The sequence below is a fragment of the Hypomesus nipponensis genome, chromosome 18 (assembly GCF_054491055.1).
Source record: "Hypomesus nipponensis isolate SF chromosome 18, ASM5449105v1, whole genome shotgun sequence".
Lineage (NCBI taxonomy): Eukaryota > Metazoa > Chordata > Actinopteri > Osmeriformes > Osmeridae > Hypomesus > Hypomesus nipponensis.
The window spans coordinates 11,324,043-11,345,229 of record NC_140378.1 but is presented as its reverse complement, the minus strand read 5'-3'; the positions used below and the strand labels follow the sequence as shown (position 1 = coordinate 11,345,229).

Below are 21,187 nucleotides of genomic sequence, written 5' to 3'. Positions count from 1 at the left end.
AGAAAAATGATACTTGATTATCATTACATCACTGAGTTAGAGAGAGAGAGAGAGAGAGAGAGAGAGAGAGAGAGAGAGAGAGAGAGAGAGAGAGAGAGAGAGAGGAGGAGAGAGAGAGAGAGAGAGAGAGAGAGAGAGAGAGAGGGTAGTATCACGAACAACTAGAGAATTATTCCATAAAAATTGCTTCAAGTTCAACCAGGTAGGCTATACAATCATACAATATTATTAAATATATATTTATATATGTGTCATATCCAATCAATATACAACATTGCAATTATAAATAACTGATAGTGTAGCTTTCTTGACTCGTGTGGCTGCTTTCTGGTCGTACACATAACCTAACGTGAACAAACTAGTAGCCTGTCTTAGGATAGCCTATCAAGATATACTCAATGAGAAGTGAATGAAATTCCAAAACTAGTAATGTTAGACAAGTATTCAACAGACAACCATCTCCAGCAATACATCCCACTCCACATTATCAATCTGACACGTTTCGAAAAACCCGTTAGTTATTATTCCAATCACAGAAAAGCCTACCTTTTTCATTTCAAGATATTGGATCGCAGAACGGATGACTCGGTCGGACAAGCGTATCCAGTCCCTTTACCTTACATGTCTGTTTTTATTGAGAAGCGACAATCTTTGATCTGGTCTGAAATTAACAACGCGTTTCTAAAACATTATCAGGGCTGCGTTTGAATGTCCTTCAGGGGTGTAATGATTGTTTGTTGTGCCTTCCGCCGTATTCCCCTCTGCCTGTCGAGAGGCTAAATGGGATCTCGCCGGTTCTTTTTGGTTCCCATCATTCAGGCTCATTCACGCTTGCAACGAAAACGCAGTTTGGAGGCAGCCGGCGATGCTGCGGCGTTTGTTCAATGGAGACATGGGATGTGAGGTTGGGGTGGGGGTGGGGGTGGAGGCATTAGAGGGCCCCGGGAAAAAAAACGTGTAAATAATCTGTCATCTCATATGGAATTCATAGAAAATAATCCTGCGAATTAAAGATGACCACCCAGCACTTTAAACATGACTTTTTTTCGCACACGGATATAAACATGGTAAGGTAAAACTGCCATCACTGTCTGTCACAAGATAAATTAAAATCCTACAAACGGTACAGAAACACTCCATGCATGTCAATGACAATTTATGTAGACATGAGCCCTTAACCCAAAGAGTAAAGATACTGGATGGCCCTTTAGATTCACCACAGAATAAACATGCTCGTCATGGATTCGACATTTTCTGGGTCCTGCAGCGACAACTGACTTTTTAAACGTGTTGAGTCCTGTTGTTTTTCACCATCTACCAGAGCAATAGACTCGTCATCCATTCATGTATGTATTTTTTGTTTGTTTAATTATGTTGTGGTTTCTGCTGTTAGATGCAGACATTTGTGCAAAGGAATATAACAAATAGGGCCTACTATCAGTCGGACTGAGACACGGTTCCAAATGGGATTGTTTTGTTATGTAATTCCTATGAGCACCTTTTATGAATTCTGAGACACAAACACAAGTGTTTGCTATGTGGAAATTCACTTTCCCGTTTTCCAATGTCCCAGTTTGAAATTCAAACGAAAAAAAAAGACGCCTTCTTCCCTCCACTGAAAATGCCATGCGTGGCTGTATTCATGATAACTGATTTAACATCTCACCATCAATTCCACAAGTGAATATTTAAATTGGTCTTGGACTCAGATGTTGAATTATCTCTACCTTTAGTTGAGGTTCTGACAATCATCTGACACAGTCCATTGCCACTCATTACGATACGTAATTAATTCAACTCCAATCTATGCATTAATCTACAGTAAAGAGATGTACAGCTGTACCCTTGTTATAGAAGTGTGTCTGTTTACCTGCACATGGTTTGTGTTGAGAGAGCCAGTTCCAGTTTGTTGGATTACATCACATACAGACTTCTGATCGTGACAGTCAAAAGAGCAATGCATAGAAGCACTTTAAATCCCCAAGCATATCCAACTCTCTCTTCTCAAATATGCAGATTGTATTTGATAAAACAAAGAGACAGATATGCATACAGGAGATTTCTTTTTCCAAGGTTGTGTGCTGTTTGTGGGCAACAGCTTCTTTTTTTGATTGCTCAGGCTCTGTAGTGTTCCGAAAACAATCAAGACTTACAACTTGGTACCTTAGTTGAAAAATCATACAATACCATATTTCAAGATGTTGTCCAAGCACGTGTACTGATCTCACATCCCATTACTACAACTGTACTCCCAAGAAAACTAACTCTCATCAATAACATAACTATTCATTCATGCCTGCAAAGGCGGGACCAACTTCAGAGTATTAGAGTCAGGTACTTTATGAAGAGAACAGACTGAGTGATCCTACATCCTATCGCAGGTCTCCCTCCCCAGTGTGAGCTATGTAGTGCATTAGTGAGATGCCTATCAACAGATAAGCAGACCATGGCTAATTATTTTAGTGCAAACAGCTTGGCTAAGTCAAGATGTATTCATGCTTCAGCAGGATCAGGTGTTTTCAAAGTAAACAAATCATTGAAGCGTATTTCTTGACAATTTAGCCAACCCAAGATTCGTTGAGTAATCGTATCCCCTCCTTAACCTTCTGACAACGATTCACCATTTGGCAAATTGTCATTATATATCACAGTTGACTGAGGTATACAAGATATACTGTAAGTCTTTCATGTTACATGTTTCATGTTATACCCCTGCCCTGTGTAAAAAAAAACCCCACATAACTTTAATTATTGAGTAATCTAACATTTTATTTATGTTAGTATAGTTTAATTGACTTGCAATTACAGTCAAATGACAATTGTTACTTTGGGATATCTACAATGCTAATGAAAAAAACTTTAATAGTTAATAACAATAAATGTTGCATTTTATCTGATTGATTACCATTGTCTTGACATAAACCTCTAGTCTTTAATTTGAATGAAGAAACATATTTTGGGGATAGGATTTATTTTTATTAACCACTACTAATTCATGAAATACCCTCAGTTGTTTCCATCAAAGCCGATACCAAGACCGGCACATCTTGAATGTCTGTATCTCTGCTTCTGTACACTGCCAGGCCCTGCTCTGTGGAGCATCATATTACTCTGTTCCATAATTGACAAGCTGTTCCTTCTACACACCTCCTTCTCTGTGTAGGAGCCTCTCCAGGTCTTATAAGATGTTTCTCACATCATCCACAATCAGCATTAATATGTATTCCTCCTTGAAGGTCTTGTGCAGTTTGTCACCACTCTGTGTATGTGTGTGGGGAGTGGGGGGGGGGGGGTGGTAAAATCAGGTAGTTCATTAATATGGGGTCAAATTATAACTTTGACATTAGGTTTTTCTGCTCTATATACCAGACCAAGCACACAGTTACCATGGTTTACATAAATGATTCAAAATCTACACTAAAGCCTTGATTCTGCTAAATTTGGAACACTTGGATATACAATCTCTCCACTTCTGTGAGTGGAGAAGAATTTTTTCGTAATAAAATACACATGACCCTTTCTTTACTAGAGGAAAAAAAATACTCAGAGTATAAACTAAATGTGGATAGTTCCCTGATACTCAGACTCAGTACTCTAGTCATGTTGGTCCCCGTGTTTACAATATTTTGGTTTGAAGGTCTACATTATTCACAAATTCCTTGAGGACTGGTGACATTTTAACAACCCCAACCTCTGAATGGACTGTTTCTATAAATGCACAAAGTCCAGAGAAGTTGCCCATTGGCTTGTATAACTGGGTTCTTCCTGTGGAGGTTTGGCATTATAATGCAGACTGCTCCTCATGCTAGTGCCCCCAAGATGTCACGCCAATTATTTGTCGCTGTGGGAGAAACCTATTTGTGGAGGCTATTCTTAAAATAAAAGCAGGAAGTCACAGCCTTTCTACATCCTATCTGGCTCCTGACTGGACAGATAAGCCGGCACGTGTCACCTCTTGCTGTGACCCTGTACGGCCATCAAACCATAGCCATAGCAAAGTGGTGACGTGGCAGTCACATGACACATAACCTATTCGTTCTGTTCTCACCCCAGCAGAGTGACTCCAGTCCCACTGTGCGGCACTCTGCTGTTCCATTTTGGACAGTTAAACTGATTTTACCACATGCCTAAGGCTCTGCCACACATTAGGCCCTACCTTGAGTCTATTACTGGCATTCACACATCGATGTCCTGATGGAATGGAGAAAGAGAGAGATGATTTGTTTTGTTCCCATGTCCTCCTCGAGTGTTTGGTTGACATGGTATACAGTTTGGTAAGTGTTATGTACAGTAGCACCCTGCTGAGTGACCCTACCGATTGAGTCATTCAAATGAAGTGTCCAATGAATCCCATAGAAAATATCAAATGGCATCTTCAACTAAAGTAAGTATTATCTTTTCACCACCGCAAATAATTCACAGTGCATGCTGATTACAAATTCACCAGATTATTACTGGACCAAATGTCCCTCTCTCCCTCTGGCTATTAAAATGTATCGCCACATTTCTTTCAATAATACAGCTCATTTACCTTAATATGCATAACAAATCTACAGCAGAACAGGCAAAACCAGATTGGCTATTGTAAAGCAAAGATAGTGTCCCATTACAGTAGTTCATGTTGGCAACTATTAGATTTCCCCATATTAAACCATAAAACGGCAGCGTTTTAAGGGAGACTGGGTCACAATGAGATTATGCAATGTCCTCCTGAACATTAGGCAAGGTAAGAGACCTGACAATGAAAGAGGCAGTGGGTTGACTGAAGCAGCTGGCAGTAGGATTTTAAGGGGGCGAGTGACATTTTGTCATAGACTCTATGTAATGACTGCTCATCAGTAAAGCGAGATAGACGGATATGAGAAAAACAGTTGGTATGTCAGATAAAAGCAGTGAAGGAGAAAAAAGGGGCCGTAAAGTTTTGAGGGGGGAGGGGGGATGCCTGAGAGCCAGGACTGCAGTGAGAAAGAAGGAGGGATTAAAGTGAGCAGACTATTATGCAAGCAATTGGTCGACAAGAGGAGACACACATAAAAGAGGAAAGAGGCCATGTAGAATTTGGCCAAGCTGAAGAGCCACACCAGTACTTGTTACGTTGTAATCTGGCTTTCAGTGATTGCTCAGATCAGACTGGAATACTTTTAACCTAATTAAACATCCCTCCTGTTTTAAACTGACACGGGCATGGAGACACACATGAGCAACATCCTAATATAACTTTCACTGCAGCGTGTATAATTAATCTTACAGGCACACAGGTTACTCTGTAAACTGTCCTGCCCATACACTTGTTAATTTCATATTGTGCCATTTCTACCAACTGCCTCCCATTATTTCTTTGACATTGTGTCACAGTCTTTTGCCACAAGTCTCTTACTCAGTTACGTAATTTAGTTAACAAATGGCATTCAGCTTTAACATAGGATCTTATCATTCTTGTCTGTGCCTTCCTTTGATTTCTCCTGTTCATCAGATGCATAAAAAATATATTTGATTCCTTTTTTCACCGTATTTTCTACTTTCCAACTCGGTAAGTTTGACTAAAAGCTCACCTATCTATCGTCTCCTTATAATCTCGTGACATGGGCCTGTGCTGCCAATAGCTACCTAGAAATTGGCTTCCTCTAGCTTGGGCTGACCCAGCCAATAATTCTATAAAAAAATATTAATAAAATAAACGTATCAGTGTGGTAATCCTGGCACCATTGAGTCAACACCACAGATGGCGTTGTGAAGCAAGCTCCAGAATCCATTGCCTGCATTAATATTTAGAAAAGAGGAAGCATTGGGTTGAATCTCTACCTGTTGTGCGGCATATCTTTAAATGGGAGAGATTTTAAATAAATGAAAATGATCTAGACGTGACACTTTAATGTTGTAGAACCCAACCTTTCTGCTTGACGGTAAACTAGGACTTTAAGGGCAAGTGTGTGATGTAACTCATACAAAAAATAACATTGTGTCTATTAAATGTAATGTGAATTATGTGGCGTGTGTTAGAGTAACAAGCATGTGGTGAGTGAGGTCAGACAGATTGCTGTCAGTATGGCCATGAACACATGGCTGTTCAGTTTGATCCTCTTGTACAGCATCTCTAAACTGTTCTGTGCACCCTTGTATCAATATAGTCAGTACATTCAGGCTCTCCTTTATCTGCCTTTTATTATTTTTTCCTCATTATAAACCAATCAAACCTACCTGCCAGACCAAACTAAACTCCTCACAATTCATCACCTTAATCCCCCCATCAAAAAAGAACTTGGCTAGCCTTAAAAAAAACTATCATCCATCATGGTGATAACTTAAGTCAGGAATCATAAAGAACAAGATGACTGTCTGCCTCTGTTACTATGCTGGGTTATATTTTTAGGTTAATGGATCATTCAAATGTGTGTGTTTGTGGTTGCCTATATTAGCTGTGATATCAATGGGTCAGCACAGTGAGCGTGTCCGCTTATACGTCTAATATTGTGTCTCTATACGTCTAACATGCAGGTTGTCAGATCCATGAACAACTACAGGGCCACTAGGCTCCCCAGTGAGCATCATCACAACCTTAAAAGGAGGCCCTGATGCTTCACTATACTCACCACAGGGGAGACAGCTGCAAGGGAGAATGTATTTTCAATCCCCTGTCTTTTCATCCTCTGAATCTCTGTTGACATTTAGAGCTCAGAGGTTTCCAAGGCCTGACTTCTATAGACAGTTGGGCGCCAGTGTTTTAGTTTTTATGTTGGGGCCCAGTGTTTTAGTTTTATGTTGGGGCCACTCCAGCTCAACATCATTTGTGTCTCATTTGCTACTCTTTGCACCTATTCCTGCTCAATAGGAGCTGCAAGCCAGAGAACATGGTTGGGAAAATGAGTATAATGGTGCCCATTTCAGACTGGGCTACATTACTGAGAGAGGCTCATTACTGACTAGCATTATGCAGCCAGGAACTGTGCTAGTTCCAGCAGTTAGCATCAGCCTGGGATGTCTGGCAGAATGCAAAGGGATGATAGTTTGGTTTACATACTAAAACATAGACATTGTCATCTGTCTCTCTTTTAAATAATTACCTTCATTGGCTGGTAATCAGGAGTTATTTTACTGAACTTGTTCTCTGTAATCCTTAGGGTGAGTTTAATGACTGGAACATCTGGAAATATTTGTCTCATCCATGATTTTCAATAGGCCTATATCCACGCAACCTCAATGCACCACATTAGCAGCTTGTCCTCACTGCTAAAACTGCCATCTGGAATTCGAATAATCTGAACAGCTCAGTCTGCCATAGGTTCTTTTTTAATGTTTTGTCTACTTCTGTGAATCATGTGTCTGGTTGAGTAAGATGTACTGTTAGCTTTTATAACGACATTTTCTCTATTTCAAGGTAACAATGTTGTTTATTTTTTAATCTACACGCCATAAACTGCAGTAAAAATGTTCTCCATTAGTAGCCTATATCATTGTAGTCAACAAGAGAATGAAGAAGCTTTGTTCTAGTGCAGTTTTAAGATCTTAGTTCAGATTTTAGATGAAAGATCACTTCTTGCCAGGAATTCAAAAGAGGACTTCACTTCACTGAAACTGTGCACTTATAATATTAGGACTCCCTCTACTGTATTTGTATTGAAATTACAATGAAAATAGCTGGAGTTTGGAGACTGTCAAGGCCGTCGGAAAGAGATGCAACGAGGTGCTTGGAAATATTTTACTTTGCAATTACTGACTTGATTAGAGTCTTTGGTTTAATATGTCATCAGAGCTATCGAATCGTGTGGCACTTCAGACCTTTTGTTAGAATGTTTATAATTTGGTCTTGTGATTTGTATACTCTTCTCATTTGAATTGATCTATATTTTTCTTTCTTTCTTTAAAAAAAATAAAAAATACATATATATATAAATATATGTCTGTTGTGGGCGGACTTCTTGAGAGGGGGCGGAAGGTTCGGAAGGTTCGGTTCAAAGGTGAAAGTTGAACGATTTTCATTTTGTTGTCTTTTGTGCTAAGCAGCAGAGTGGAGCCTCATCGAGTAGCAGCGTCTCTTCCCTCTTCCCCGAATCCTCTTAAAACTCCCTCCCGAACCTCTCCCCTTCTACCCTTGCCACCCTACCCTCCCCCTGATTACATTTCAAGGGACGGTGCAGGTAAAGCTGCCTAAACTTCTGTGTTTTCTTTTTCAGTGAAGGACAGGGTTAACGGAGTGCCTCAATGAGTTTTATAGGCCGCAACATTCAGAACAGCGGATTACCGTACATGCTAAGCTAAATTCGCAGCTAGCTAACTAGCACTTTTTTCTGTCAACCAGTAACGTATATCATACTGATTGAATGACACCCGGTCTTGCTAACTAAACACGATTGTTAGGTTATAGCAAGTAATAATCAACTGCATTTTAAATTATGTAAAATGGCTGTATTGAGAATGGTTACTTGTCTTTATTACGTTAGTGAATTTAGTAGCTAAGGCTGCTCGCTATGATTTGATCTGTAGCTACACTAGAGCTACTGCAGCTAACTTGCTTCGCCGAACTGGGGTATCCAGATGCTAGGTAGCTACTTGGTTGGCACTCGCTAGCTAGCAGAGTGAGCTAAAGCCTTAGCTACAAAACAACGATGCAAGTGTTAATCAGTTATTCTACAAGCTATATTTCTAGTACGTGGCAAATCCGTTTCAGTAAATAAGTTAATTGTAGTTGTGGTCTGTGTGGATTAGTTAAGTCGTTATGCATTTGATTAACAAATACATGGTCAAAAGTAAATTAATCAGCTGACAGACTTGGCTAGTTGGCCATACTGTTGATGGCGTTGAACTTATAGTACGTACAAATCAAGTACGTAGTTCTTGTAGCTAACATTTGGCTTATATTCAATATTTTAACCGCAGGAAGACTTGGTAACTATGTGATTAAGTCTGCTTAATGTCAGTATATACTTTAGAAAACTAGCTAGTCTTAACCCAGGTTCCTTCCTTAATGGGCCGAAAGGGAGATGGCTAACTGTCTGATTACTACACAGATTCTATCATCAGTGATTTCAGTATTGAACTATGAAGGCTAGTTGGTGTTACATCTACTGACAAAGCATTTAACTTTCTGTGCATCTCCTCCTCTTGTAGACCTCGTACCTGCAACGAAATCCTTTTTTTCTTGGCAAGTCTAGTCTTCAAACAGTGCAGCAGCAGCTATGGATTCTGGTGTGGTTGAAGGAGGACTCAATGTCACCCTAACCATTCGACTACTCATGCATGGGAAGGTGAGTGTACTGTGTGCATATCTATAAAGACCATAACACAGGAGGTCCCATCTGTAAATGTCACTCATATCACATGTAATGTAAGTTTTTACACTGCAAGACAACAATCAATCAAGTTTTATTATATTCCTGTGCCAACACAATCATTACAATATATTATTGTTTCTTATTACAGGAAGTCGGGAGCATTATTGGCAAGGTTAGTTACTTATAAATACTGTCTTCTTAGTCTGTTTAATTTAGCTTTAGTTTACACTACGACCACATCTTGAAAAGTGAAACCAGTCCTCTGGTGCAGTTTGTTGTGTAAATGTTGTGTGTTGTTGCTCTTTCTGCAGAAGGGAGAGTCAGTGAAGAAGATGAGAGAGGAGGTATGTAAGCCTCATGGCTGCAGGTGGAGATCCAAGTGTTGCATTTGTAGTCAGTGGTGTGCTTCCTGCTTGACCGGGCATTGGTTCATCATTGGTATTCTTTCACCATCTTGTCTTATAAATCATGCAGAGTGGTGCTCGTATCAACATCTCAGAGGGGAACTGCCCAGAGAGGATTATCACCCTGGCTGGCCCCACCACCGCCATCTTCAAAGCCTTCTCTATGATCATTGAAAAACTGGAGGAGGTTAGTTGAGTTTTTATATATATATATATATATATATATATATATATATATATATATATATATACACACACACACACACACTTCAAATGGACGCATGATGATTGAGCCTCCATCTATTTAATTTTTCCTCTCTGCAGGACATTAGCAGTTCAATGACGAACAGCACGGCCACCAGCAAACCACCTGTTACCCTGCGAATTGTCGTGCCCGCTAGCCAGTGTGGCTCCCTCATTGGCAAGGGCGGCTGCAAAATCAAGGAGATCAGAGAGGTTGGTGTAGCTAAAAGACAAGTGAACAGTTCACTTTTACAAAGAGCTGAGCTGTGCAATTGATGCCCATGAGTAATTTCCCTTCCTGTCTGTCCTCAGTCAACAGGAGCTCAGGTACAGGTAGCAGGGGATATGCTTCCTAACTCAACGGAGCGTGCCATTACTATTGCAGGGACCCCTCAGTCCATCATTGAGTGTGTAAAGCAAATTTGCGTTGTAATGCTTGAGGTAAGAGGGACATGGTACATTGCCTGTTTTGCATCCACATTTGATCAAATTATACAATTTATGGCATCTTTGCATTGCTAATTGTTATATCTCTTTCTCTCCAGTCTCCTCCTAAAGGTGTTACCATCCCTTACAGACCCAAACCCTCAGGATCTCCCGTCATATTTGCAGGTGGTCAGGTAAATAAGATTCAATCACTCATATCGGTCTTAATGCATTTGTGAACAAGCCTATATTACTGGCAGTCTTGTTTTCTTGTTCACATTGCAGTGGTAATCTGCTTTGTGCAGACGTTGACGTCATGGCCAAATAGCCTCCAGAGTTTTCTATCTTGAGGATGAGAAGGGCCCTGAAGCAGTTCAGAGTAGCTGCCTGCTGATGGCTGCACGTGCCTCAGACTCGGCATGCTTATGTGTGCTCTGCCCATTATTGTGTGTTGATGGCCTAAAAAACAGCGGCTCGTGTCAGACTAGCAGAAGCACAGGTTTACTTAATTTCCCAGCCCCGTTTGGGTGAGTGGGTGGGCTTGTCTTTTTCCATCCTACACCCTCCTAAGAGCTGTTCTGTCATTGCAGGCATATGCTGTCCAAGGACAGCATGCCATTCCACAGCCTGACGTAAGTGAAGGTCCCTCTGTAAGTGAGCCCATTAATTTACACATACAGTGAATGGTCCTGGGTAGTCATGACATCCTCTCACAATTCACCCTATACCCACTATCTTTCATAACATCTCTGCTTAATCTGAACTGCATCCGACAATTTGAGAAAATGAGTTGTAGTTGCTAATACTGACTGTAACAATGTGGCTGTTTCCATTGTGCTGCTCTGTCATTCATTTTCTTTCTATCATCACTAATATGTATATCCCATAGTGGTCTACCATATGCCTGATTTGTGTGGGATCCTGTGCTACTTTCATATTAGTCTTTGTTGGGTAACTGTTCGCAAAACAGCACTGTAGCCTTTGCACCGTGTCAATGGCCTATTTACTTTTTACGTCTGTTGTAATGAACTCGGCCGATGCACTCATGCTGATCAGAGCCTTCCATTTCTGCCTTACCCCCCCCCCCCTCTCTCTCTCCCTCCACTTCCTGTTCCTTACCCCCCCCCACACTTCTGTGCCTCTGCAGCTCACCAAACTTCACCAGCTGGCCATGCAGCAGAGCCCCTTCCCCATTGCCCCCGGTAACCAGGGCTTCCAGGGTAGGTGGATCTAGGACAGCAGAAGGCATTGTATTTGTTCCAGGTTTTAATCATATTACAAGATCACTCAGGGTTTCTTATGTGTTCTCTCTAAATGAAGGTGGGATGGATGCATCTGCACAAACTGGTTCTCATGAGCTGACCATTCCAAACGATGTGAGTGTGGTATACTCCAACTGCTTGAGCCACTCTGGTGAAGGATTCCAATAAGTTGCGCTTTTTATTGTCCAATGACAGGAATACCCTTTTGTCCCTGATGCTCACCTCTCTCCTCCTGTCCCTCAGTTGATTGGCTGCATCATTGGCCGTCAGGGAGCAAAGATCAATGAGATCCGTCAGATGTCAGGAGCCCAGATAAAGATCGCCAACCCAGTGGAGGGCTCCTCAGACAGGCAGGTCACCATCACAGGTTCCCCTGCGAGCATCAGCCTGGCTGAGTACCTGATCAATGCCAGGTAAGAGCTACACCACAGCTTGTAACCACATTTAAATAATACATTTTCAGTATAATTGTGAAATATTCTGCTCCCCTGTAATAGTAGTCATATTTGGTTCACCTTTGTATTTTTCAGGCTGTCTTCTGAAGCCACTGGACTGGCAGCCAACTGATATGGATGACCATAATCAGCACCTAACGTAACCCCCCCCCCCCTTACTTTTTACCAAGAGGTCCCTCACTGAAGTTAATGTTAAAAGTCCTCTGAACTTACCTTTTGTTCCTTCCTTTGGTCTACACCTATTCGGTTGTAATTACATCAATGTATTGGTATTTTATTTATTTATTGTTTGAAAAATTCCCTTTGCATATAGTTTTTTTAAGTTTTTTGTTCTTTTTGGATGTATCTATTGTGATCTTAATATAGTTGAAAAAACGTTTTGGAAAAATCTGAAAAGGCATATTTAATGTTTTTTATGTCAGATTTTTCTTAGAAAATGAAAAAATGAAGAAAAAAACTCCAATAACATAGATGGACTGTTCTTTCCCTTCATTTGATGAATATCTATATGTATTTATTTTTATTTAATACACAGCTCCTTGTGTTAGAATTCACTAATATTTGCCATTATCTATCTAAAGCTGATCTTCCTGGATGATGCTTTGTGGGTAATGGTTAAACGTAGGTGTAAATGATGTGCTCTAAAAATTGTATTATGGACTATGGTGTCAGAAATGAACTGATTTCTCCCTCGGAAGTGGGAGGTTGAGGAGTATTTTAAACTGCATTATGTGTCATTTATTTTTATTTGCTGTATAACAGTTTTGTCATTCCTGTCTTTTCATCCTTTTAAGTTTGTGTCAATCAGGACTCTGTGTGAGCTTTGTGTACTGGATTCTAATGGGGAGGGTTGGGCATGGTCACCTGAAGGAGCCTGTGGGAAAGATGTTTTTCTCCTGAAATTACTAAAATAGTAATAATGATGATAATAACATTGAAATGTTTGTTTTAAATAGAGAAAATATTTTTTTTAACTGCAGGGACGGGGGGGGATGCTGCAAGGGGTTAAACTAAAAAAGACCTATTGGTCTTGATATAAGTATAATGCTGAGTTATTTAATTAATATAACTAGAAAGATTATAGATATAATACTAGTTTCCTGCTATCCTTTTTGCCTGGGTCAAATTTTATTTTTTATTATTCTTTGCAGGATGAAGAAACTGACATTTTTGTGCACGTTTTCAAAATATTGTAGATTTGGGTGCAATTGAATTGTTGCAGAAATTAAATGCAGAAATAAAAAGATGTGAAATGTTTAAAATGATCCTGGCTGCTTGTTTGTTAATCTCATACGTTTATAAAAAGTATATTATTCAATATGCTGAAATTGAATTGTGATCATACAATGGTCTATGGTTTGTGTTTGGGCAAACAAAACCAGATGCTTCTAAATGAGTATAATGTATAAACGACCAAGACAACTTTTTTTTTTTTTACCCAATACAGTTTTTTTTTTAATTGTTTCTCATAGTATTTGATTTTGATATAATTCATATTTTACAGGTACAATGTGCAATGCTGTATAAAAACAAAACCTCTATTAAATTCAAATGGTACTTGTTACACTACCACCAGAGAGCAGTATTCTATCTCTGATCTGGCTACTTAGTGATCTTAAAGGGATGAGAGTATTTAAAACTCAGTGGTAGGGACTCAAAATCCAAAGAAGTCTTCCACATTAACAGCTGATGGCCCTAATCATGAAGTATGTTTTGAAAGAGTAAAACATTTTGGTGACATTTTCATTCCATTATGACATCATACATTTTTTTGGGTGCCAACAACAATTCATTAACAAAAACTTCAAGTGAAATAATACTTTCAGGATAAAAAAGTGTAAACCTCACAAAATATAAAACGGACACATCCAAAACTAAAATTATAAAGTGTAGTCATGCATTTGTTTATTTGGGCTGCATACCATTCATTTTTACATCCGATTTTGTTTTATCGTACACATAAAATACATTTAGATATTTCTGTATTCATGATATCTACTGTACATATTAGTATGGGATGTATGAGTTTATTGGATATCAGGCTCCTCCCAGAGAAGTGATTGTACAGGACAAATATCAGGATAAAAATAAAATAAATTGTGTTTGAGTGCACAGGTGTGTATGTGTACTTGAGGTTTTTTTTGCTAAACTGGAGCAGTGGCTAAATGTACCTGGTTAACAATTGACCTAAATCCTCAATCAAAACCCAAACTACATCTAAATGACATGTATCTGATGTCACAAGCTGCCAAAGAAGCTGCCGCCATTTAATGACAAACCAACTATGTTATCTGATGACGATTTGCTTCCTAACAAACCCATATTGCTCCATATGTTAACTTGTCATAGTCTGAGCAGAGTTTATATGACCCCTTCTGACATCAGTCATGTCCTGCATTGATAGACTGTGTGTTCAGTAGGCTCTGTGATGGTTCTTCATGATAAGGTAGCTGTAGTTCTGATCTGTTCTACTGTCCAGGGGTTGGACCTATGTGGGGCCTGTTTAAGGCCCCTGAGGGGACCCTTGTGACGGCTCGGGTTGGGTTTCACATGGAGCCCAGGCCCCAGCACTGGGTGGACCACTGGGTTCTCCACTTCCTGACTGGTCGAGCTCGGCACTGTCGCAGTCCGAGTCATCACACAGCACCCGACTCTTGAGTCACAAAGAGAGGAAGAAAATAAATAAGTCACTTTGCAAATGAAGCAATGTTTTTACAATACTTTTACTGATAACGGTTCAATTAAATTAGAGGACATCACAGGAGGAGATAACAGACAATCCTGGAGCTAGAGTGAATAGGGTAGTTTAGTACCTCATTAGGATTCTGCCCTGCGTCCAGCTGAGCCTTGGCTTGGCCCAGGCCTCCCTCTCTTTCTGACAGGCCGTCAGAAGCCTGCGCCGGGTCAGTGTTATCTGCCGGGATCTCTGACCCCTGAGACAGGAGGTCATCGCTGCGGTCGTCTAGGCGGTCGTCTGTGTTGGTGCTGACCACGTCAGGCGTTCCACTGTGGGAGTGGTCAGTGGTGTGGCCCTCCTCGCCATCTGAGACAGACAGGTTCTCGGAGCTGAAAGTAGACACCGACTGGCACTTGATGATGCTGGTCGGACGTCTTTGGACAAAGAACAAGACATTTTGTTTTAGATTGTTTGTTTCAATTTCAAAATGTATGTTATTTACCTGCTGCAGATTATGTAAGATCCCAAGAATCACTTAAAGCTATCTTAAGCAAATTGTTTATAATCAATTGTTAATTTTATAAACCATTTAGAAAACCTGTTAACGAAAAAGTAATTTTATTTTATTGCTGAAGGACAGCAACTTCCTCACCGTCTCCGTGGCAACTCCACCTCACTGTCAACTTCCCCCTCCTCCTCTTCTGATGACACCCCCCGCCTCTGTAGGTACAGATGAGCAACCAATGAAACATGAGCTATAAAAAGGGTGCATTGTGAATGTGTACAGGCTGATTTACGTGCTATGTACCTGTTTCCGTGTGATAGCTGCCCTGTAGAGTATGGCTGAAGGGGTGAGGTGTTGACTCCCAATGCCTCCTGATGCTCCTCGGGGTAACCTCACAGCCCCTGCTCCGTCATCTTTGTCCTCTCCATCGTGGGGCAGGCGAGGTGAACCCAGAACAGACCCCCTGCCTGCCGCAGCCCCCCTACCACAAGGTGAGTCAGGGCTGCTGGAGAAGGGGAATGAGGCTGCATCCTCACTGGGCGTTTCACTGCGCGGCGGGGTCTCTGTGAAGTCATCCAGACCGACCGCCCCACCCTCAGATCCCAGACCTGCGGAAGCACTGAGGCTGCCTCCCCTCTCCAACCCTCCCACGGTAATATTCCCCTTCCTTTGGCCATCCGCCTCCAGAGTGCTGGAGATGAGGTCCGGGCTGGAAGAGGAGAGGTGCCTTGTCTGCTGCTCATGGCTCAGGCCCCGCAGAGCTGCACTGGGATCCAGGAGTTGCGTAGAGGGCCCTGTAGAAGAGCTGTTGGCCTGAGTGGATGTGTCTCCATTTGGGGAGGACTGGGTGGCCTTAAGCCCTGCTAGGTCCCCACTGCTGCCCTTGCCAGGTTTGCGGTGGCGGGTCTTCACCCTGCGAGAGCGGCTGGGGGATGTAGAGGTCCTGTTGGAGCCGGATGGGATGGTGACCTGCGTTACAGAGGAGTCCATCTTGGGGATGATCACCTCAGGCTTGAGGATATCTGGCCTGTGAGATTAAAATAAAAAAGGGAAATAGTCAAGATCACAAACATCTTGCTACCTTCAACTCGATATCTTCCATATTTTCCCTAACTCTGGGTTTGACCTCGTACCTCTTTCCAGAGGGCAGTTTCTGTGGAACATTTCGCTTCTTAATGAGCTTGTCCATGGAATTGGAAGAGCTGCTTTGTCTTGAGCTGTGGTGCTTGAACAGTCCTGGATACTTCTTATCCAAAGACTGCTCCCTCCTACATAGTAATTAGTAGATTGTTTTCATTGGCCTTAACCTTCTGTTTATTGTTATTTTCTCATAAACATTCAAATTAAACTCTATCGGCATAAGACATTTGTTCGAAATGTGGAAAGGAAACAGTGCTGTGTGGAGTGCTTTGCCTCAGCCATACCTCTGCAGCTCTCTCTCTTTGAGCTCCAGCTGCAGCATGACTGCATTCAGTTCCATGTAGAGGTTGTTGGCCCTCTCCAGCTTCCGCTCATAGTGCTCACGGATGTCCAGAGCATGCCTGAAAAAACAAAAATAACAGGTTTTCGCATGAGGGGAGTCATGTTGTTGAAAGAAATGCACTCTGGGCACTTTTACATCTAAATCAGTGCAGTTAAAAGAAGCTCGCTGAAAAAAGCAGGGGAAATTAGAACAAAGATCTCATAACCCAGTTCCTTTTAACAATATAACAAACAGTTTGGGGCTAGGGCCATGTTTGGGTCAGAACTGTGGCTCACGTTTACAGCATGTCATCAGCCCCAGAAACACAGTAACTGCCAGTACATGTGATGACAGGATGGCCTATTGTGGTTGTTTATTATTCTGGTCAGGAAGAGTAACCATGGTGAGCTGCCCTACATACCTGAGTTCTTCCCTGCGGCGGTTGATCAGTTCCTCATCCAGTCGGTGCAGACAGGTGCCCTCAGACTTAATCTTCTCAAAGTGCTGCTTCACCTCCTCCCGCCACTCAGCCTGAGGAATACACAGTGCACATATGTACATACTGTCCATGTGCACGTGTGTGTGGATTTGTCCATATATTTATGACTCCTGCACTACACTAGATTTCATAAGATCTACTGCCCAGTACCTGAGACTTGAAGTAAGTCTCTTGAGGGGTTGAGAGTACATCAGCCGATGCTATATCCAGATGAAGGAGGATCTGACGGAAGGAGGGTCTATTTCTGGGTTTACAGTTCCTGAAAAGCCAAGAATACATTTTCAGAGGGACACCTTTGTACATTTACAATCTGTCGGAAAAATCTATATGGGTCCACAAGGGCCAATTCTATCCAATGAATGTTTAAGTGGAGACAAATGGTTTCCCTTGCAACCATTGTACCCCATCCTTTCTCTCTACTCACCAACACTGCCTCAGGAGGATCTTGAAGCCGTCAGGGCAGCTCTCAGGTATAGGCAGCTGGAGGCTGTTGTTACCCACACCCCAGATGATAGCAGAGGAGTCCACATCTTTGTAGGGGACCTCTCCTGTCAACATCTCCCACAGCACCACCCCAAACGACCTACAGAACCCATCAACACATCTTCCATTATAGTAGTATTAACAGTTGTGACTTCAGCCAGGAAAGTGCTTTTTATGTGCTGATTAAGATTTAGGATTCGACAGTATCTCTCACCAGATGTCCACCTTCTCTGAGACCGGCTCATTCCGTATGACCTCAGGGGCCATCCAAGCCACCGTACCAGCAAAGGACATCTTGGTGCTCTTGTCACTGAGCTCCTTGGAAGTTCCAAAGTCTGAGATCTTCACCAGATCATCATGAGTGATCAGCATGCTGACCATTTGCAGAGAGAAGGGAGACAAAAAACGTCAACATAAATACACTGATTTCTTTTGGGATTTTGGGAACTTGGATTTATGTGATAGTATTGAAGCTAATGTTCAGGAGGGAAGGAACTCACTTGGGAGACTTGAGGTCTCTGTGAATAATTTTGTGGAGGTGCAGGTAGTTCATGCCCCCGGCAATGCCCATTGACCAATCCACCATGAGAGAGGGGGTGATCTTACGACCAGCCCTCAGCACCTCATACAGCTGGCCCTGAGCACAGTACTCCATCAGAATACAGTAGCAGGGGGCCTGGGTGCAGATACCCCTGAAGGGATCAAAATAGAGAGAGATGTAAGATGAGCCATATCTGTAAGCAACTTGTCTCCTATTTGAGTCTACATGCAGTTCAAGTTCATGACAGTCTGATGGGTTAGGGCTAAAGAAAAGGAAAGAGTGAGCAATTTCTCACTTGAAAGTGATGATGTTGGGATGCTTAAGTTTGCGAAGGTGTTTTATCTCTGTCTCTTTGATGTCCCGCACTTTCTTCACGGCTACATCCTCTCCGTGAAACTTGCCCAGGAATACAGCGCCCTGTGCACCACTGCCCACCCACTGCAGGTCAGATATCTCCTCAAATGGAACCTCCCAGGATTCTAAATGCGTTCCAAAACCATCAACACAAGGACAGAGTATGTTACCAACAGCTGATGGGAGGACAGATGTCCAACGATCAAACCAGATGAAATGTTCTGTATCATATACAGTTCAGTTGCCTGTTGCTAGATTAGACATGTTCGACATAGCAGGATTTCTCCCTGGGATGCAGCACAACATACAGGAGAAGGGAAACAGCTAATCTCTCCATCATCTGTCGGAGAAACACATGAATGAGGGAGTCTAGTCACTTGGAGGAGAGATAAGCCTGACAGAATGAGAGAGACTCGCAGATCAATTCTTCATGAGGTCCACTGAAGTCTTGTCCTCCCTTGGGGCCTACTGCTTTGGAGGCAGGCAGTGGTATGTGCCTCTCACTAACCAGCCGTGAATGCTGACTGGGGCTAAGGCTGTGAATGAAGCTCCAGCCCACGCCAGCAGTGCTATGCCATGCAGACACAGAGCGGGACAAAGTAGCAGTCCCAAAGTGCTTCTTGATGAAAACAATAAGCATGGACCAACATCTCCTGCCCACTTGTTTTAAATATAATGCCATTTCCATGGTTACTGTCTTCCCTCAATAACTTTACACAGTGGTCGACTAGCATTTGGAAGTGGAAAAAAAATCAGTATCTTCCAGCCTACAAGGCTTCCTGCTTGTTTTGTACAAGGCTGTAATTTACAGTATAACCTTACATTGAGTTCAATACAGTTACACGAAGGTCATACTCACTCCATGCACCTTCCTGATTATGCTTATGTTCAGTTGAGTAGGCCTTCCCAATCATCGTCCAGACTGGCTTCAGGCAGCCAAACAGTCCCTCTAGAAAACCTCCACTTCCTGACTGAAGTCGGATGTTGTCTGATTGGCTACGAACAGCCCCGGCCTCTGAGCTGAGGCCAGCCTCTGCCCCACCCCCACACTGGCAAGCCTCATGTTCATGCAGTTTGAGCACGCTGTTGTCAAAGTGGGCGGGGGGGCCATCGCTGGGGGTGGAGCTGTTACCACAGGTGTGAGGGCATCCTCCCCCCCCTGCTGGGCTACTCTGTCCCCCTGTATCGATGGACAGCACATTGCGGAGGACACACTGGGTGGGGGTCAGGTCAGTTTCAGGGGTGCAGGCTGGGGTGTCTGCATCTAGCCTGCAGTAAGGGGGCTCTGAGACGGGTGTGCTAAAGCCTGAAAGGGATGGGGAGGGGGCACGGGGCTCATGGATGCAGGTTCCACTCATCAGGGGGTTCCCCAACACAACAGTCCCAGAGGGATGGAAGTTGAGAGGGAGAGGGGGAGGCCTAGGTGAAGAGATAGAGATGTTAATGATTAGTAGTGTCAAAAAGTCTGGTTCTAATGTACCTACAATCAGAACTTAATGTTCTTACATGTTAATAACAAGGCTTATATCCTGAATTATATTTTGCTGCAACACTGTTCACTCAGTTAATTCACAGTGGTAAACCAAATACATAGAAACCTGCATAAAAGATTCACAGTGTAATATAATATGCAGTAGTATGACAGCCATTTGAGAAAGTCTAAAACTGCATAGAAATCATAGTGTCCAATTGTATACAGTAGTAGTAGACTTGTGATTTAAAAAGAAAAGAGGCATGTTTTTGTTACATTCTGGTATTTTTACAATGAACAAGTGCAAATGTATACAACTCTTGCATGTCTTTTACATTTAATTTATATAGGTTAGTTGGATTTCTTAATGTTACCCTTTTCTATCGATGCCCTAATGCTATTCCATTTCAGCACTGAACAGCTCCGTTGTACCTCACAATGCTCCCAAAGGATAGTTGGTGTGTAGGAATCATGCAGTGGACCAGTTGCAATGGCTATGAATGATAGGCCATCAAACCAGCCTAATCAGCTGAGAGGAGAGCAGTTTTATGAATGAACTGAGGAAGGAGGTTACACTGGTACCATCTTTCATCCAATCTCATTCTTCTAGGAACAACATCATAGGCCAGATTACAAAGCGTATCCTATGTGTGAAATATGGCATAGTACCCTGTTTTTATGATGGTTGTATTGCCGGACTGAACTGTGCTGTAGGCATGCAATTGTCCTTACTGATCACTCATTTGGTAGTAAATATTATGAAAATAAGCTAATCACATATGTAAACTTAAATGGAAAAATGCTATGGGCTAAAATATTTAATGTCTTTGTGTGGTTGAATATGACACTATTGCATAACTAACCCCATTGTGTACAATACATATGCATTGGAGGTGAGGGGGGGTGGTATATACCATGTACTGTACTCAATTCACATTGTACAGTAGACCTCTAGCCTGTACTGCACCACTGCATGGGAACCGCGACGACTGTACGAATTGAAAGCGTGAAATGGAAAGAAGCTGGGCCTTTGGGAAGTAGCAGTGCACACAAACGCAGGAAGATCAATCTTTAAATAACCGAGGATGTGATGATGACACTCACTAGCATCACAGTCGACGTGCATGAATTGAGCC

General features: G+C 42.1%; 2 protein-coding genes across 3 annotated transcripts; one reads left to right on the top strand and one right to left on the bottom strand.

The window, feature by feature from the left end:
- Positions 1–7,657: 7,657 nt before the first annotated feature.
- On the top strand, positions 7,658–13,324 carry pcbp2 (poly(rC) binding protein 2). Of its 2 annotated transcripts, none has more exons than XM_084680191.1 (14): positions 7,658–7,681; positions 8,002–8,135; positions 9,106–9,242; positions 9,418–9,441; positions 9,581–9,613; positions 9,744–9,860; positions 9,998–10,129; positions 10,229–10,357; positions 10,462–10,536; positions 10,933–10,974; positions 11,490–11,562; positions 11,663–11,718; positions 11,848–12,017; positions 12,135–13,324. In XM_084680191.1, exons 3-14 carry the CDS (start codon positions 9,174–9,176, stop codon positions 12,169–12,171), a joined length of 957 nt encoding a protein of 318 aa, XP_084536317.1. In that variant the 5' UTR covers positions 7,658–7,681; positions 8,002–8,135; positions 9,106–9,173; the 3' UTR covers positions 12,172–13,324. The 2 variants fall into 2 exon arrangements, with proteins under 2 accessions (XP_084536317.1, XP_084536316.1); XM_084680190.1 differs by having other exon boundaries at positions 10,933–10,992.
- Positions 13,325–14,547: 1,223 nt separating this feature from the next.
- Positions 14,548–19,938, bottom strand: map3k12 (mitogen-activated protein kinase kinase kinase 12). Its single transcript, XM_084678990.1, is given in 13 exon segments — positions 14,548–14,712; positions 14,873–15,170; positions 15,389–15,456; positions 15,545–16,268; positions 16,375–16,509; positions 16,666–16,782; positions 17,125–17,234; positions 17,353–17,461; positions 17,627–17,785; positions 17,900–18,058; positions 18,186–18,377; positions 18,522–18,705; positions 19,449–19,938. Coding segments are annotated over 13 exon segments (2,910 nt in total).
- Positions 19,939–21,187: the final 1,249 nt, after the last annotated feature.

Coding starts and splice junctions, on each gene's coding strand:
- pcbp2 (XM_084680190.1), top strand. CDS start 9,174: ATGGATTCTGGTGTGGTTGAAGGAGGACTCAATGTCACCCTAACCATT. Junction 9,861..9,997: donor TCATTGAAAAACTGGAGGAG/GTTAGTTGAGTT, acceptor TCCTCTCTGCAG/GACATTAGCAGTTCAATGAC. Junction 10,537..10,932: donor TCATATTTGCAGGTGGTCAG/GTAAATAAGATT, acceptor CTGTCATTGCAG/GCATATGCTGTCCAAGGACA.